The sequence below is a fragment of the Micrasema longulum genome, unplaced genomic scaffold (assembly GCF_059751315.1).
Source record: "Micrasema longulum isolate JH-2025_06_02 unplaced genomic scaffold, ASM5975131v1 h1tg000183l, whole genome shotgun sequence".
Lineage (NCBI taxonomy): Eukaryota > Metazoa > Arthropoda > Insecta > Trichoptera > Brachycentridae > Micrasema > Micrasema longulum.
In genome coordinates, this window is record NW_028277388.1 from 101,337 (window position 1) to 120,639 (window position 19,303).

At 31.8% G+C, this 19,303-nt stretch overlaps 1 protein-coding gene across 1 annotated transcript; it reads right to left on the bottom strand.

The window, feature by feature from the left end:
• Window positions 1-135: 135 nt before the first annotated feature.
• Window positions 136-9,812, bottom strand: Pino (protein pinocchio). Its single transcript, XM_088243039.1, has 4 exons — window positions 9,462-9,812; window positions 5,251-5,323; window positions 1,929-2,166; window positions 136-1,005 (listed from the first exon to the last, which is right to left on the bottom strand). The coding sequence occupies exons 2-4, from the start codon at window positions 5,298-5,300 to the stop codon at window positions 784-786; spliced, it is 510 nt and encodes a 169-aa protein (XP_088099165.1). The 5' UTR covers window positions 5,301-5,323; window positions 9,462-9,812; the 3' UTR covers window positions 136-783.
• Window positions 9,813-19,303: the final 9,491 nt, after the last annotated feature.

The following is a 19,303-nucleotide window of genomic DNA, read 5'->3' on the forward strand; positions in this document are numbered from 1 at the left end:
TACTGGATAAAATTATCTGTCATCCGAACCTTGGACTAGACACTAGATTATTGACTGAAGCAATCACTGGGTTGATTTATGAGGGTAAATGGTGGACTAAAATAATAACAATGAAAGAAGATAAATAAAAACATATTAATATAATATTATTTATTATTGTATAATTAGTAAATAATATGATATATAAAAATATACAACATACAAAAGAAAGCATCAAAATAATGTAAATAAAACAAATTAGTAATTCTACTTACATTATATAATAATTTAAGTGCTATTACAACTTACATTTTTTTAATAAAGGTTTATTTGACTGAAAGCTTATTCTGAAGCAATTTTTGTAGTTGCTTAAATGGATTTTTATTACAAATTATAAATTGTGTATTGCGTATTTAGAAACCTAAATGCAGGTTAAAAGTGTTCTAAAAATTAATCTGATACTATATTTCCACTCAAACATTTGCTTTTAGAAAAAACTTTTAGAACATAAACTAGAATGTCATTTTCTCATAGCAGATTAACGATTATTATAAAAACAGTAGTAAGATTTTGAAAAAAATACAAAATGCAAAAATGTTTATCAAGTCCAGCTCGATATGAGATTTTAAATAACTAAAGTTTAATAATCTTCAAGATTCTTTTGTGAAATTTAATCTTCTCCCCACAACCTTCAATGAATATACTCGCCTTATAATATACTTCAATAACAAATACATCTGTTACCGTTATGATTCTACCTAATCACGCAGAATATCCTTCGCTAAACTAGAAGCTAAGGTGGCGTCACGAGGGTCGCTCCTGCGCCGACAGCTTCTCTAGGCGCTGGCACAGGTCGTGCGCGAGACGGGCTGCGGCTGAGCAGTGCGGGGGCAGGGCGGAAGGCGGCGGCGTAGCGGGACCCGTGGCCGCGGGAGGAGCGCGCAAGGGCGGGTATGACTGCGCCGTGTGCGGGAACTCTGACAAGGGACACACGCCCAGCCAGCTGGCTTTGCCAAAGGCGTGAGACTGAAAAAGAAACATTACGTTTATTGACATTCTTCTTTGGTGACCTCCGCGGTGTAATGACTAAGATGCTTGATCCACCACAGAAGGTTCCGGGTTTGGTTCCCGATGAGAATGAAAAATTTCAATTAGATTTTTCCTAAGTCTAGGTGTTCTGTGCCGTATCTCACCACTGTAATTGGGCCTCCTGGCCTGTTGTGGAGCAAAGAAATACAAAATATAATAGACACCTAGATAAAAATCTTTATTTTAAAATAAAAACCACTGAATTTTGTAAAGAAATTTATCAAACTCAATATGAACATGATCATAATACCAGAGAAAAGGTAAAAATTCAGACTGCTGTTCAAAAAGAAGGCGAAGTCACAAATTAAATTTTATATAAGACAGTAAAAAAATATGATATGGGAAAAAAAAACATTTACAAAAAAAAAATCAAACATAAGGTAAGAGTCATATGTGTATGGCGTTAGAATTTATAAATTATATATATAATATTATTATTAGAGCATGCATAAGATTCACAACAACAAGATTCAAATAATAATGTATATTTTCATAGTAAATTTAAATTAAAGAAAAGAAAAAGAAAGAGATCTAAGATAATAAAAAGGACAAAGATCAGAATATTTAAGTAATAACATAAATTAAAGATATGTTTAAATACAATATTTTAAGCTGCCTTATCTCAGTTGATTTTTTAATTATAAATTCAAACATTGATATGGAAAAATTGAGGATAGTTTTTTTAGGGCTTATTGCCCAGAATTACTCAGAAACATCGTACAATTTTTAATTACAATATGTACTTAAATAATATTGAATTTTTCTATTTATAATAAGATAAGGAAAGTTGATAGTGACCACGCAGTTTGGACCAAGAGACAGACAGTGCACTACGCCATATTGGGTTATTCCAAACTTACCACGGGTCTGTCACGCTCCCATATCTCTCCGCAATGCTGGCAGAGGGGGCAAGGCCGCTGAAGAGCGTAGCCCCCACACTCGGGGCAGTCCAGGGACACGTGCTCGTGGGTCCAACTAACTCCGCATGTGAAGCACGAGTTTAGTTGTGCACGCAATTCCTCGATGGTCAGTGCTGCTTCCGTGTGCGCCAGGGGCAAGTCCTCCATGGAGGTGGCGAGGGGACTGCGAGGTGTCAACCTGGAAGCGGCGGAAGAATTAATTATCGAACACAGAACATTATACATGATCGCGGTTGCAATCTGTCCCGATATATCGGGGCTGTCACTGTTATTGAGCCCTCTGTCCCATCATAACCTATAATCTCCCGATTCCAACTTGCACAATGCTGTGGCAAGTAGTTAAAGAGGTACAAGTCACTATTAGCTGATTGTGCAGGGATCTGTTTAAAGTTTCTTACTGATTTAATATCAAATTGCTATCTTAGAATAAATTTTAAATGCCTAAACATAAGAATGAAATACATAAAGCGGTACCTACAAGTCTTACTGACTACGAATGAGTAGATTAGTTGGCAAATGCTTTCAGCAATTTATGTATCTAAAGAACTTTAAGAAGGCTGACCTTGTTCAGATAGAGTAGAAGTCAATATATTCTGTGGAAAAAAATGTCGATTTTTTTTCTGTCAATTGTTAAAACTACGCAAGTATGTATTTATTTATTTTCTATTCCTGCCCATAAAGCCACAGCGGAAAGAGTAATATTATTGATGTTGGCTCAGTGGACCGATGGAAGATATCATCAGAATCAATATTATTATTAGTTTTAATTAATTTTATTAACGCAAAAAACACCACAATCAATGAAGAATTTAAAAAAATTAATTATAAAATGGCTTTTTTGGTTGCCCAATCCCTGAATATCCCAATGAAAATCATACCCTATAATATTATGTACATGACAGTACATAATAAAATCATACATTTTTTATTAAATATTATTTTTATTTTTAAGTATTATTTTATTTTACCTTGGGTGTTTTAAATAACTTGTTTTAAAAATTATATTATAACTAAGATTTATAATATAGGTATTGTGTTTTTTAGCGTATCTTGACTTACATGTTTACACTTTTTTTTTTATTTGGACAATCTTTTATTTTATTTTTAATGTACATGGGAATATATATTTTTCTTTTTTTTCCATAGTAATAAGAGTTTTTATGTTATAGAATTTAAGAGATAAGATTATGTATTTACATATATTAGAACTTAACTTTATAGTGCTTATGCACCTGCTGAGGAACTGCACTTTATAGGACTTGATAATTTATATTTTGATTTTTGTATGCTTTCGATAAATAAAAAAAATATTTTTCATTTAATTAATTGTAGTGCTTTCACATTTATAGATTACAGATAGGGTACTGGTCAATTAACTAAAGCTGGCGCGTTTGCAAAACTTACACAAAGGCATTTAAAATCTACAGGGTGTTTATTTTAAAAAGGTTATATAAAATTTTAACCAAATGTCATATCTTTTCTTTAAAATTTGTGTTGGATTGGAGGGTTGTGGATATGAAAAAAAATACAATGTATGAATTTATTTTAGTACAAGCACATTTTTTATTTATAATAAAAAAATAAAAAATAATAATATTTTGTGTTCATCATTTTTGACGAACTAAATAATAAAAAGGCTAGTTTTCTGCTGCCATTTTCGGCAGATCTTTTTTTTTGGAGCGACACGTTATTAAACAAGTATACAAATTTTCTTTACTGATTGTTTTTATGCTATAATCCAAAAGGTATTTTTAAAAAACATAGCACATTTGACTCAAATTGAATATGAAAGTTTTTAAAATCAATATTCTATACATTCAAAATATGTTTGTGTAAGTTTTGAGAACGCGCTAGCACTAGATAATCGACCTGGATTAGATCAATTGAAAACATATATTTACAAATCAGTGTTCTTATTCCATAGCTTAACATTGAATATATATTATTATATTTTTACTATTAAGAATCGCAGCAAAATTCAGACGAACGCAGAAGCATCCAGTGTATATTTTATTACCATATCATTAGCAACTAACAAAGCAATAGTAGTCTATGTCACGCTCATAAGCGCGAGAGAGACAGAGATTATTTTCATAGTGCGTATGGGTCTAAGCTTAACTTAGTTGCACAGTTTAAACATGCGCTGTGCCAGTGGTGTCCTGCAAGACATCAGACTGTGTGTTATTTAAAACAGCCAAATTTATTTCCTAATTGCAATTCATCGAACAAATTTTGTCCTTGAAAGCAACTTTGATTCATTTGGCTTCATAATACATATGTATTAGTTTAAGCCTAATAAGCATACGATTGTTTGGATATCTAAATTTATAGAGTTGACATATTTCAATTGTATAAGGAACACATAAAAACATTGTGTTAGTAACTGTAAGAACTGTTATCATATTAAATTGAATTTATACAAAAATACATTATAGCCAGAATAACAAAGAATAGAGATTGTTGAACTGAAGGTTCAAATTAAAGTCATTTTAGGAAAAAAATTGCAAAAAGTAGCTTTATACTATAAATTCTGTACGTTCTGAATAATTCAACAAAACAAAAATCAGGACATATGTGATTTACATTTAAATCGGCGAGGATTTTATAGCAGCTATAAAATATATACTTGAACTAAAAATATTTATTAGTGAATGAATTTAATTGGATACACACTCATCTAAGATTCATTAAATGCCATTTTAATACTAATTAGACTCCTTGAATATTAAAACCATGTCAGTGACACATTTGCTACAAGGTTATTAAAAGTACCTACCTAATGATGCACCGTGAGACATTGCAACAGCAAGTCTCAACTATGCATTGAGCTGTACCTATACGTATGATTATGCTGAAAAACAAGGTAGAAGACCACGGCAGACTTGACTGTTGAGGAATTCATTCTATTTTAGATGGTGATAATCATATTTACAATCCAATGCAGCATTATTCATGGAAAATAATATAAAACGCCGGTTTTCGACATTAAATACAAAGGATCTTAGATAAATATGCTTATTTATACAAAGATTTTCTTTTTGCTAAATTTAACAATAATGTCATCAAATTACGTTATGCAGGAAAAGCAACTAAATACATAAATATTTAAATATTTTTTTAGACTTAATTTGGCCATTTTAAAGATAATGTTATTGTATAGTACTTACGAGTATATATTCTTAGCAATTAATTAGTGCATGTAATATATACAATACAATGTTTGTAATGTTTTATTTTTTAATATTTAAAATTTCAATCTTACCGATCTCGAGAAGTGCTCAATTCTGTTGGATGAAGGCTAGTCAAGGACATTTCACGTATTTTCGTTGAAGGAACTGAAAGAAGAAGAAAACGGGTCATTTTTTATGTAGCAATATTAAGACTTGGCTATTTTTTTAAACTTGAAAAATAAAAAAAACATTAATGACTTAATTATACAGTAATGATATTTAATGTGGCCTTAATAGGATTATTAGGTTATAGAGAATAACTATTAGGGAATAATCCCTACACAAGGATAAACAAGCTTAAATAAAAATTTAATTTACTATTTCAACCTCACTAAATATATTCACTTATTACTTCATTATGCATATTATGGTAATTCATAGGAACTGACCTATGAGGTCTTTTTAAATGAGATGTAATGAGAATTATTTAGATAAGTAGTATAACTTTTTTCATACCAAAACATAAAGATTATGAAATTTAAATGAGAGACAATCTCATGTGATTTAAGTAATGGATCGTAGAGATAAATATATAATTTACTTATCGATAAATTTTATTGGAATTTAATAACTACTAAGGAAAGCTATTGTTTAAAATTATATTATAAGTACTAAAAAATATATATGTCTGCATCAATACACATTTAAAGGAATGGCGAGTACCAGTTTTTAATAAGTTTATAGATATTTAAAAATAATTAACAGGATTTTAAACAAAAAGGAAACAACAACATAAACAAACAAAAAATATCTACTGCAGAATGAAAATATTATTAGGGTTTGAATAATTACATGAAATTACATTATACTTAAATTTGTTTAATTTAAACTCGTTTATTCTCATAATTATATAAAATCATGATTGGCAATCCTCTCTTTCACTCGTATGTAACATAGGAATTTGTTTAGTCTCCCACCAGTCTGACCCCTGACCCCAGAGCAAAACCCAGTCACTGGTGGAATTGATAAAAGGGGAATAAAAAAAAAGATGTAATTTTATTATTATAAAATGTAAATGATGTAGATTAAAATTTTTTTTTTTACTGTACCAAACAACCTCAGTGGCCCATAAATAATTTTGAAAATAAGTGCAAACATGTATCAGAAAAAAGAAAACACTACGTAAGTACTCATGCAAATGAATTTCTAAAGGCCCCCAAATCATACAAAGGAAATAGTCCGCTCAATATAAATGCAATCATATTCCAATACAACATAATTTATGTGGACAAGCTGTAGTTATTTAGTTACTTATAGTGTTCCATATATGGCGGCTATAAAAAGTAAGCACTACACTTCAAATAATATTATGATATCCATCACTTACATTTTAACAATATGTATCTCAATTAAGATAAGTTGTCAGGAGGAACAAAAACCATTTTAATAATTAAAAATTGAACTTCTGGTGCCAGTCCAGGGACTTAAATATTGCAGTATTAAAATACCTTTTTAAAATAAATATTTAATGGCAACCGTATCTGGAACCAAACACATTTTGGATCTGTAATCTTGAGAATTTGAATTATTGACTAGAGCGTAGTTTAATGTATTTTAAAAACATATTTTTTGAGATAAATGGTGTTAATATTTCATTTATTTTACAAATTTATTGCATAAATAAGTATACATATACCAGGAAATCTATATAAAGCTAGTGAATTAGAAAATGAATATGGAGCGTCCTCTGGTTAAGATAGTCTCCATCTAACATGGATCAGCCTGTTCTAAGATTCTAACTTTTATCATCAAATCTGGACAATTATTTTGGGTTTTTTTATATTGCAAAATGCTTTAAAAAGTCTTACTTTCCAATTATGAATATCAAATGGGTTGCGGGAATTAGGTTGTGGTCCCGTGACTAGTGTCGCGGACTCACGGATCAGAAGTCCGAAGTTCGCACCCCGCTCTACCACAACTTGGTTCCCAATTTCTGATAGTGTGTTATTTACAACTCATTGAAAATGGCCCCCAAAATTTTAATGTTCGGGTAAATCATAAGAAAGCAATTGTTTATTTTTTTAAAAACTTATAGATTAATTGATATAATATTATTGATAATAAGAACCATTCCACTTGTTTATTGGACCAATTAACACTTTTTACAGTGATATGCATCTTCAGACGGTGACTGAGTGAAAGTCATAATAATAATTGGCTAAGTGGAAGTGCTGGTAGTCATAATTTATTATAACTTACACATTCGAGTAAAATTTCCATTTTAAATCAGGTTTTGGTTCTGTGACAGAATGGCGGGCTTGATTTCTCAGATATAAGTAATACTTATAAATCTTTAGCTATTTCAACTTTTACTATTTAAAACAAAATCCTAAATAAATATGTATGTTAAAAGTATTTTTTTAATAAATTAAGTGCTTGAGAATTCATTGATCAATAAAAAAAATGATTTCCTTGTACTTTCAAATAGTTTCAAAAAATGTTTCAGCAAAATCAGTTCAGCATAATTTATTATTTTTGAACAATAAGTAATGAATTTATACCACTTTTATGAGAGATTCTTAAAAAGTGTTATAATTTTTTTAATTTATTTAGATTTCAATTTCTTTGCAATGTTTCAGACATATGAGCTTATTATTTATCAATTACTTAATATTTATCAATGTTTTTGAGTGTACACATTAACCGGCGTATTGGATAAAGGTCTCGAGATTTAAAATTAAAATATAACAACTTTGTTTTTAACCACTTATTTTATATTTTATTACAGACCGGTTTCAAAACTACACATGCTTCCTTATCAAGGTAAAATTTAGTAATGCATTGTTTACCTTGATAAGGAAGGTGTAGCTTCGAAACAGGTTGGTAATAAAATATAAAATAAGTGGTTAAAAACAAAGCTGTTTTATGTTTATTATAATGAATAGCCACAAAGTTAGAGCTTCAAATATAAAATTTCATGTTTTGAAATATGACTTGAGATTTGCCTGATTTTTATTTATTAGAAACTTTACAATTTCTACGGGATTTCTTTTGCAAAAATGTTTAAAAAAAAATCCTATCTTTCCCTTTTGAATACTTGCTCCATTCTTCTTCTTTTCTCTCCTCTTTCCAAACAAAGTTTAGTTATTTCCTTGGGATGTACATATAATATCTCGATTTTGTTTTATTTTGGAAAGCATTTACTGACATTATTTTCTCAACTCAAGAAACATTTTTTCATTGGTTTAGTTAGAAGAAATTTGCCGCCAAAAGAGAAAACATAATATTTAATAGACAAATAAATAAAACACGCCTCCCGACTTTTTATATAACTTTTTTTAGCAAGAACTCTTTTGTTTTTTCTTATTTGTGAAATAATAATATACTGAAGACATATTGACAGCTCCTGTTGTATAATGGCTAAGATTTTTGCCTCAAACAAGGCAGTTCTGAGTTTGATTTTCTATGGAAAAAATAACAACCAAGATTGTCACAATAACACCTGGTTGTTCTGTGCACTGGGGCCTTAGTCTTTGGTGATACAAACAAAAGTTGTAAGGCATATAGAATAGCATGTATAAAACTTGAAAAACAAAAACAAAACAATATTTTTACTATTTAGGCTTTGATTATTATTTATTTTATTTTAATAAACAAAGCAATTTGATAACTTCGGAAATACATGTTAATGAAAACTCATTATTTTACACAGAAATTTGAAAGTATAATAATAATAATAAAGTAATGTATCACTTAAATGCTCATAGGTATTATATTTTTATACTTTAAATAAATGATACATTTATTTGTCTCCCGGGAGCAAATCTCAAGATTGCTTACCTTCTTTATACATTTGTCATTTATACACAAGAATCTAGCATATAAAGTTATTTATTATTTCAACAAAAACGAAACATTTAAAAACATTTTTCATCTAACATAAAGGAGGTAGGTAATAAGGTAATAATTTATTATGAATATCGCACATTATGAACACATTACTTTAGTAAGTTAATCACAATTCATATTATTGTTACATATTATTTAATAATACGCAATGGCAAAGTTTTTTCGTAAAATTTGATGATTTGTCATTTGATTTATCAAAGCTAAAATTATTATCAATCGTTTGTAAAATAATAATGTTGATACTGTTCATATTAACCGTGTCTTATTTATAAACATGTAAGCATTTTACTAAAGAATACAAGTTTCTTTTCACTTTGAGAACCAAAACAAATAATATTGGTGAAAGTAGAAGTGGCATCATATAACAAAATTAACACAACGCAATAAAACTCACCTTTCAAAGAAGATTAAAAGAACTCTCGAAAGCCTCCAAAGAGCTCCAACTACCGAAAGTTTTTATTTGGATTTCTAAATGCCACTTTGGTAAATCTCAATATTTAAACCGTTAGATGGTTGCATTCCACGTTCCACTAATCCACTGCAATCAACACGATTAAATCCAAATGTAATGAAACTGCACAAAAATCAATTTACGATGTCTCTTTATTATATTTTTAGCGAGACTTTGTTTTGATAGTAAAACAGTTAAATATTATTAAAGCGTCACTAGTTTTTGAATTTCGAAACTTCAGGCCGAAACAAACTTGCAATACAACCGAACAGGACGATAGCGCTGCGGCGAATGACGGATTTCGACGGAAACTCCAAATGACGAGAGCAGTGAACGGGGAACGAGTTTTAAAGGCGATATCTAGGCTCGATATATTATTTCGAACAGTAAGTACACTTAGTAAAAAGAACAAATAATGTCTGTGATTTGTGAAACTGACGAGTCAAATAGTTACATTTTTTTACATTTATTGAGTCACTGAGTGGGCAGGCGCCGGAACATTGGCGCCCCCTCTACGCAAAAACGCGCGCTCCAATATGGTTGTATCTAGAAAATTAAAATTCATGAGCTTATATTGTAAGCCATTCAGCAAAAAGTAATTATACGTAATATTAAATATTAATTTAGTGATATACTACAACGCTGTACGTTTCTCAGCAGAGGCAAAAAAATCGATGCAATAAATATTCAGCGAATGGAGCGGACGAGATGACTCGTGACGTCATGAATTATAGTGAATCTGCGAAAGTGGACATTATTTACAAGTAATTAGATTTGTAAGAAAATGCAAGAAAAAGGGTATGACAAATCGGGATTCCGCAAAAAACAAGCAAATCTATAATAAATTATCCTATCAAAACAGAAACAAATAATTCATCTTAAGATTGCATATTAGTAACAACGGCAGCAGAAAATTTGTCATCGTTTATTTTATAAATATTATGGTAGTTTTTTTGTAAATGATACTAATATTTATATTTTTTAACTATAGGTTATTATGTAATTTTTCACGAATTTTTTTATCTTTGTATTATTCTAAACGTAAAATAATTTCGTGTGTATTTGGTATATCCCATAGAATCACTTTTGTAAAGCGCCTTTAAATATTCGAGGCTTTACTGACAAAATGCATTAAGTCATTTAAACAAGTTCTGAGATAATCGCATTTGAAGCTTTTTTAATCTTTCAACGCATTATATCTCCCATATTTTTTTATTATTTTGAAAGCTTTGAAAGAGTAATCTTTATTCTAGGCATAGTATAAAATTCTAAATCAACACCTTTCACATCAAAAAATATTTGAAATATTATACAAAGACTGTTGACTTAATGCATTCTGTCAGTGTAGCCACGATATAAGTTAGGTAACAATAATAACGACACAAGTTGTATGCTGTATCATCAGAGTAGTAATTCACAAGAGAAGCCTTTTAGCTCTATTGCATAGAACAAAAACGTTCCAAATTTTTGGTTTAGTTTTTAGTTTAACAACAATCGTGAACCGGGCGGTTTCGGTTTGCGCTTGCAATTCTCCACCTGATTACCTAAGGCCCGTTGTATTGCTGAAAACTCATTTTCTTCTGCTTTCTGTAAGGCTGCGTCCTGTTATTTATCGAAGCCTGTTCCTGGGGATGTGGACCTCCAGCTGTCCCGCCATCTTGTTTGGGGTCTTCGAAGGGTCTGCTGCCAACTGGTATTTCCCCTGCTACTATATTCACCACTCTTTCCGAATCTGCTATCTCCAAAAACGCCTTGATCTTCCCCGTCTCACAACATCTTCGACGTCGCAGATCCTTCTTATTTCAGAGTTTCTTACTCTGTCTCGGACTGTCGTTCCCGCAATGGGTCGGAAAGTTTTAATTTTACTCGTTCTTAGGAGGCTTTTTGTTTTATTGGTGTCGGTCCTTGTTTCTATGCCGTACATCATAATAGGTCTAATGCAGGTTTTATAAACTCGTACTTTGCTCTCCTTAGACATATGTTTGTTTCTTCATACATCATTTCTTAAGCATCCAGCCACAACAGCGACTTTGCTAACTTCGTGGTTGATAATCACATAATGGTTTTTGTCCATATGGGCGACTATATTAACTAAGGGACGCAGGATTGACGGGAAAGGAGACCAAAGTGCTGACTGGCGATAGGGTCCCCGGAGGCTTCAGGGGATGTCCACACGCTCAGCTTAGGAGCTGATGTGGGAAAAAAAGAACGTTTCACTAAGTTCGCAATCACAATATCCGTGCCGATTTTTGTGAATTTCTATAAGATCGCCTTTTATTTTTCAAGTGTGGTCGGGTTGATTCTTTGAATCATTAAAATGATCAAAATACATGCAACACGAAAAAAGTTTTTACACATTTTCGGTATGCATAATATAATTTACAATAAATATTGATCTTTATAGTCAACTTCCTAGTTAGGTCATTACGAGTATGTTGCACTCTGGTCACTGGCACACATTCTACATAAACAAGGTCAATGCGTAATAAATACACATAGTATTCCAATTTTCTTTTAATTCAAATAAATAATGAGTTTCATGTCATTTCAATAAATACCAGGAGTATACACTTTGCAATAGTGATACTGGATATTGCCGATTGTCCCTTTTTTACTTAAATATATTAGTAATTTAGAGGTCATCTTTGATAAACATTGTTTATTTCCGGAATAAATTATTTTTTTAGGGTGTATACGAACACTGACGAACGTTTTAATGCAAAGAAGTTTTTTTTTTCAAATAATGAGGGTTTCTTCTTTTTTCCCAAACACGGTCGATATAAACAAATAAACAGCGGCGTTCATTTCATTTCATCATTTTACAGTTTAATGAATACAGTTTAATGGTACTCGCCGGGTATTAAACTACTATCCGGTATGGCGGTATCCGACTGTAGGTGTAGATGAAACGGATATCCGGTAACTATCCGATATCCGGTCTATCTACACCTTCTTTGCAACACTTCATATTAAGATAAAGTATATTTTTGTTCGTTTTTAATAAATATTTGGGTGCTTCAAATTTACTTCAGTTTTGGGGTAGAGAAGATTTTACCTGGAGATTTTTATCTTTTGCATGCCACTACACTTTGATTCATATATATCAATAATGATGATTGAACGTCAAATAAATACCAGCACCTGAAACCAAACATGACGATTTTCATCAAGAACATTATTACGACCATTCCCCAAAATAATTAATAAGGTTGAATTGACCAAACCGTATTTGTTTTTTCTATTTTTAAACAGTTTATAATGTGGAACTATGAAATTTCAATTATAAAACCATTTATTTTAAATCATTTGACGTTTTATCATCAGTATGACATAGGCAAAGTGTATTCGCATGGCAAAAATAAAAATCCACAAATTAACCACTCTCTACATCCCAAGAAGATTCAAAACAGCACACCTGAACCCTGGACGAGTGTTATCGACTCGATGACTGCCCTCGGATAAAAATCTAGAAAATGGAAATCGAGTAAAAATTAGTCCGCCTCGTTGTATAGGGGTTGACCTGTGCACCACTTAATAAAGGCATTTTCTCATCACACACGGTATTTTTCTGCGTAGTATCAGGTTTTATCACGACGAAAGTGCGTTGGGGAATGAAGTCAAAGAAAGCAATAACCCATGAATTAAAATGCCATCTACTACGCCCTTGTATCGTGTCAATTCAATTATTGACCCATTACCTAATAGTATCTTATAAATTCTGCTATAGTTGTTTCTACTCATAGTCAGGGTGAGACGGAGAAATAATTCCTCCGATTATTGTTGTCCGACGTAGAAGGACCATAGAATATTATAATACACTAAAAGGCGCGTAGAATCAAGTTTGGATACGTCAAAAAAATGCCAAATGCCCCCTGCACGACATCCCACCTGCGCGCATGCGAGAAGTGGCCGGGTTATATTGCCAAACCGCGAACAATTTACTATCATAACACAAATATAAGATAATTTTATGTTATGTATCTCATCCTATTTTTTCTACACTTTAAAACAACACAACACGGGATAGTTGAATTCAAATCGGGAGTTGCGTATTGAGCGACGTCTACAGAGAAACTAATGGTCAAAACGTAAAACTACTCAATAAAGAGTAGTTTAGTCGCTTTCTGTTTGATACGCGTATGCGGTTTATGGACTATTCTTAATTCAATGGAAAAAGTATATCTCAATAATGAGCATCATTATTTGAAAATCAGTAGGCGGCAAGGGGGATGTCAAAGGGAATCAATTTTGTTTTGTTCAAATTGAAAATTATCATTTCTATTGTAAACTAAGCAGGTACTTACTTAGTACAAATGTTCAAATATAAAATTAGGCCTTTGTCATATTATTATAAATACGAGTACAAGATTGATTTACAAATCATGCCTAGTTATTATAAAGTCAAGCTAAAACAATTAAAAATTGGTTAGTTTGATTTACTTTTTGTTTTGGCTTTATAGTAGAATTTCGGATTAGTATTAGCTTGAGTCATGAAATTAATGCGAAAGTGTGTTTGCCTATTTGTTTGTGTTTCCTTAACGTCGAAACCGATCAACGTGATTTTTTAAATAAGGATAGCCGGAGAGGTGAGAAGTGTCATAGACTACTAAAAAATATATAATTCATTTGGGAAAATTCTTAGTGGGAAAATTAATTTATTTTACAACAGAATAACGATGTAACGTCGCCGTCAAACAAAATGACCGTCCATTTGCATAGCGATAGTTGAAGGACTGGCAATTGATGCAGGTTACTTTTTATCCCGAAAAAATATACTTCTTCATCTGGAAAATTCTTATTTATTAAATGACAAAACTAATTAATTAGCTTTTTCCCTAATACAATGCGAACGAAGTCGCGAATAAAAGCTAGTTAATTAGTAAAATGGAAAAACTAACAAAAAGGATGAAAGAAAATTCGAAGTGGATAATGTTTACGATAAAAATAACATGCAGTATTTTGAGTTTGTCCAAATGTTTATAGATAAAAGATTTGATTTCACTTCTTAGGAAGTCATTAAGATTAACAAATTACGACAGAGATAGAGAACATTTTACAGAAGGGAATATTTCTTCTATATTTCTTCGATTCTTAGGCAAATAGGTGAATGTTACACAGTGTGTAAAGTGGCCACTTAAACCAGCCAACGACAGGTCATAAGCCCCGTTAATGTCTAGACTTCCATATCCCCTTCTCTAAAATGTTCTCTGTTGTAATTTGTTAAAAATAACATGTTCCAAAAAATACATTTACTGCCTCAAAAGCTGTCCCTAGTTAGGCAGTTTAGATGAATCACCAGCAAAAAATTAAAATATGTTTGTCTATGTAACTAAATAAATTGCCGTGATAAATATGAAAATATAGAACCATTAATAAATAATAAATAGAACATTTATATTATATTCAGTTGGTAATGGATATTTAAAATATTGTAGACATTGGTTGGCAGAAGGTATCAAATTCCGCTTTTGGTTATTTGGCAATAAAGAATGAAGATGTATCTCCGTGATAAAGCCAATTGGTGATTCAAATAGTTTGCTTGTCATTCAATAACTACTGCCAGTGGCTACCTAGTACCTAACCACTAACTACTAACTACCTTGAACTTTAAAATAAAACTTTATTGGATAACACGCAACATGACATGTATGTATAACTAATATCTCATTATTCAATCTGCCATACGGAGCAAGCTATTATTTGAAATTGTGAACGGTTCAGAATTAAAAATATATTTTTTGTCTGTTTTAAGAAATATTTGAGTACGGATGAAGAATACATAAAAATCCTATGTAGGTAAATCGAGTGGAGATAAGTCCGCCTCGTTGTGTAGTGGTTGGCGCGTTCGCCTATTTTCCTTGAGGTCCTAGATTGGACTCCTGTCAAGGTGGATGTGACGCATTCATTTTAAAAATGGTTTGAATTGCAGTATTCTATTATTCCAGGATCGGTACCTGAAGCGAGAGATCGATCACCTTAGCTTCATGTAAAAGATGATTGAAAGACATTTCATCTTCATTTCATCTTTTATTTATTTTAAAACAACCGATATAAATAAAAAAAATTTTAGGGAATTTGAAAGTCTAGGCATTTCCTATTCAGTGATGGAACCTTAACCATTTTTTATTTATGTCTAAATCTCGTGCCAGCACGTTTGCCTACCACACAAAAGGTCTCGGGTTCGATTCCCGACATGATTGATGTGAAATATTTATTCAAAAGAGTGGTTTCACACCAGACTATTTCATAGTCCCTGGACTGGTACCTGAAGCCTAAGACTGATCATCTAACCTTCGTGTAACAAAAAAATATTAAGGTACGCTGTGATTGGTGTACCAATGCAGTGCCCTATGCACTATAAAGTGCGGAAAGGGAATGATGATGATGATATTATAATCTTTTTGGAAGGGATGTAAAAATTAATAATATTACGTTCAACATAATTAGTTTTATTTTAGCTCCTAATGAGGAACTTCAGCCCTACGGGAAATGGATACAAAAAATAATTTCTTGCGCGGGGTAAAAATTAGAGCATTAAATTGTAAAGCAAAGTTTCTTGAAAATATACGGAAAAAACATTAAAAAATATTTTCATAAAAACGCACTACTTTGAATGACGTCACTGGTTCATGTGAATCAACCTATGATCTGAGAGCTATGGAAGATTTCCGGTCTGCTTGTCGCTTCTGGACCAATGGGAAGAACTGAATGAGAATAAGCGGAAACGAACACCTGACGCTACACGCGGAGTTATTTCCGAATTACAAAAATTTAAATAATCGTAGCGCTGATAATACGATATTTAAAAAAAAATGTAACTTAGTTTAATAATAAAAAACCGCTAAACTTCCTCATTGAGTGTCAATAACTCCTGGGCTGCTATTCCAAACGCTCTCGCGGCCGTAGAAAACACTTTTATCTCGCGTATTTTGTACGTAAAAACATAAGATAAAAGTGTTTTCTATGGCCGCGAGAGCCATTCAGAATAGCACCGCTGGGGTGATATTCCAAACGCTATCGCGGCTTTCATAAATATTTATGTTTATTTATTCTTTTACAATTTTCATATATCCCATCGTCTCGTTTTGAACACCTTCTATGACTTTTATACCCATTTTTATCGAGATGAAGTCGCCAAGCAAAGCAAATATTTTTTTGTTCATGTATTTTATTCTTCCAAACTAAAGCCTATCACCGGGTAACCGAAATTATGGAATGCGCGCTAATGAGCATAAAACGAATCTTCTTACAGATCGCAACAGAAACATGACAGAGCGAAGACGTGTCAAAATAATGCACGTAATGTGAAGGTGATCGCACGGGTTGTTATTTAAATTAATATTTAACCTAAAAACACTAGCCCTTATTAGCAAAATGTTTCTTGGTGTATAATTATTTCAAATATTTACGTTGATATGGCATGCTTCACGACCGAGCGGGTAACGGCTGTCAATCTTCGCATCGTAATGGCTAATATTGAGATCCATGTTTTACCGATCGACGTGTTTTCGCAGTTGGCTTTAGTTTAGTTCAGTTTATAGAGCGGTTCGGAATATCATCCCAGCAGTGCTATTCTGAACCGCTCTCGCGGCCGTAGAATAAGCTTTTATCTCGCGTGTTTACATACAAAATACGCGAGATAAAAGTGTTTTCTACGGCCGCGAGAGCGTTCGGAATAGCAGCGCTGGCTATATAATATATTGACATTGTTTGTGTTATATGTTTTGAAATATTTTTTAAATAATAAATATTTTTTTTAATTAAAAGGATTATGATTGCTCTTCGCTAATTCGTGATGGGTTTTTCTTCTGATAATTTTGATGAATGAATACAGACCCGGCCAGGGATCAATACTAATACAGGTGGATTAACATTGTTCTACAAAGATACTAATAATTTCGTTTGGTATTTTTTATGTTTATTAAGCATCAATAGTACCTACCTATATTAACATAAAATATTTCATGATTGACATAATCGATATGGTTGACATGAAATATTTATAAAAAAATACTTTTTTACTCTAGAATATTTTGTAATCTCTATTCTGGCACACGAAGTGAAAGACTAATTAAAATAGTGTAATATAATATATCTTATTGATTGATTTGGTGTTTATTTTGTAGAGCTCCATATTTAAACTTATAAAATTAGAAATCAAACACTGATTTGAGTCTACTGAACACTTTATTTTATTTTTACAAATATAAAAATATAAAAACAAAAATTTCGTGACAATTGTTTGTATTAAGATCGTAGAGTGTTTAAATCAACCGTTTGAGCAACCTCCAAATTAAATCACAATAATCACAACCACAACATTCTACATGAGATCATTTTGTGCATCGAATGCATTTTATCCATTCTTCTCCTTTATTGGATATATACGCTTTGTTACAGTAAACACACTTCGCATCATCTTCATCGGTCATTGGATTATCATCATTATCTGTGTCCACGAAAATAAAGTTTCTCTCACTACAACTAACTTCTCCCAGCTTTTTGAGAAATCAATTCGTCCACAAAATGTATTTCCTTCTTATTTTTTACATGCTCTTCTAAAGAAGTCTGCGGTGCGTGGAACTGCTGCATTGCTTTCATAAAAATCTATGTTTATTTATTCTTTCACAATTTTAATATATCCCATCGTCTTGTTTTGAACACCTTCTACGACTTTTATCATTTCGGAAGAGTCCCATTTTTAACGATTAATCGATCGAGATGAAGTTGCCAAGCAAAACAAATATTTTGTTATTAATGTATTTTATTATTCCAAACTGAAACCTACCATCGGGTAACCGAAATTATGAAATGCGCGCTATTTAATGGGTACTTGGTATTGAGCATAAGACAAATCTTCTCACAGATCGCAACTTAAACATAACAGAGCGAAGACATGGCAAAATAATGCACGTAATTTAAAGTTGATAGCACGGATTGTTATTAAAATTAATAATAAACCTAAAAACACTAGCCCTTAGTAGCAAAATATTACATGAAAAATGTTTCTTTGTATTAAATTTATTCAAGTATTTACGTGAATATTGCATGCTTCACGACCGAGCGGGTAACGGCTGTCAATCTTCGCATCGTAATGGCCAATGATGAGACCCATGTTTTACAGATCGACATGTTTTCGCAGTTGGCTTTAGTTTAGAAATATTGGGGTACCTGGAATCAGGCAACTACCCGGTAAATAGTCACTTTCCTCTATTACGTGTACACAAATCATCCTGGTTGGGAAAAAAGCGTAAAACTCAGCTCGGTACGTTACATACGTGACTTACAATATTTGTATAGTAGTCGTTCGTGACTATAGGTCCATTTGCCATTAATTGGATGATTGCAAAATAAAAAAACCACAAAAGAAAACCTTATTTAAAAAAAAAAAATATCCGTAATAGGTGGTTTGTTTTTCCATTACTCCAGAGCTACACGATGATTAAAACTGACCGCAGGCAAAGGTAAAACCTACTAACAACCTTGGAATATAATATACAAGTACAACAATACTATTTTGAATCTGCATTATTTTTGTTTCATTCTTAGTTTTTCTGTGTATTCTGCATGCCAACAAAATAGCTACATAAATATGTAGGTACTATAGCCACAAACATAAGTTTCGTAAGCACTTAGTAGGTACCTAAATACGCTCACCAACAGGGGTGCACTTATGTAGGAATATGATTTTTTTAATGCATTGAATGTCAGTTGATATTATTGTAGTATTAACAAAAATCCAGTAAAAATAAATAAATGGATAGAAATTATAAGGAATTTAAGGA

Coding starts and splice junctions, on each gene's coding strand:
- Pino (XM_088243039.1), bottom strand. CDS start 5,300: ATGTCCTTGACTAGCCTTCATCCAACAGAATTGAGCACTTCTCGAGAT. Junction 2,167..5,250: donor TTGAGCACTTCTCGAGATCG/GTAAGATTGAAA, acceptor CGCCGCTTCCAG/GTTGACACCTCGCAGTCCCC. Junction 1,006..1,928: donor GGGAGCGTGACAGACCCGTG/GTAAGTTTGGAA, acceptor TTTCTTTTTCAG/TCTCACGCCTTTGGCAAAGC.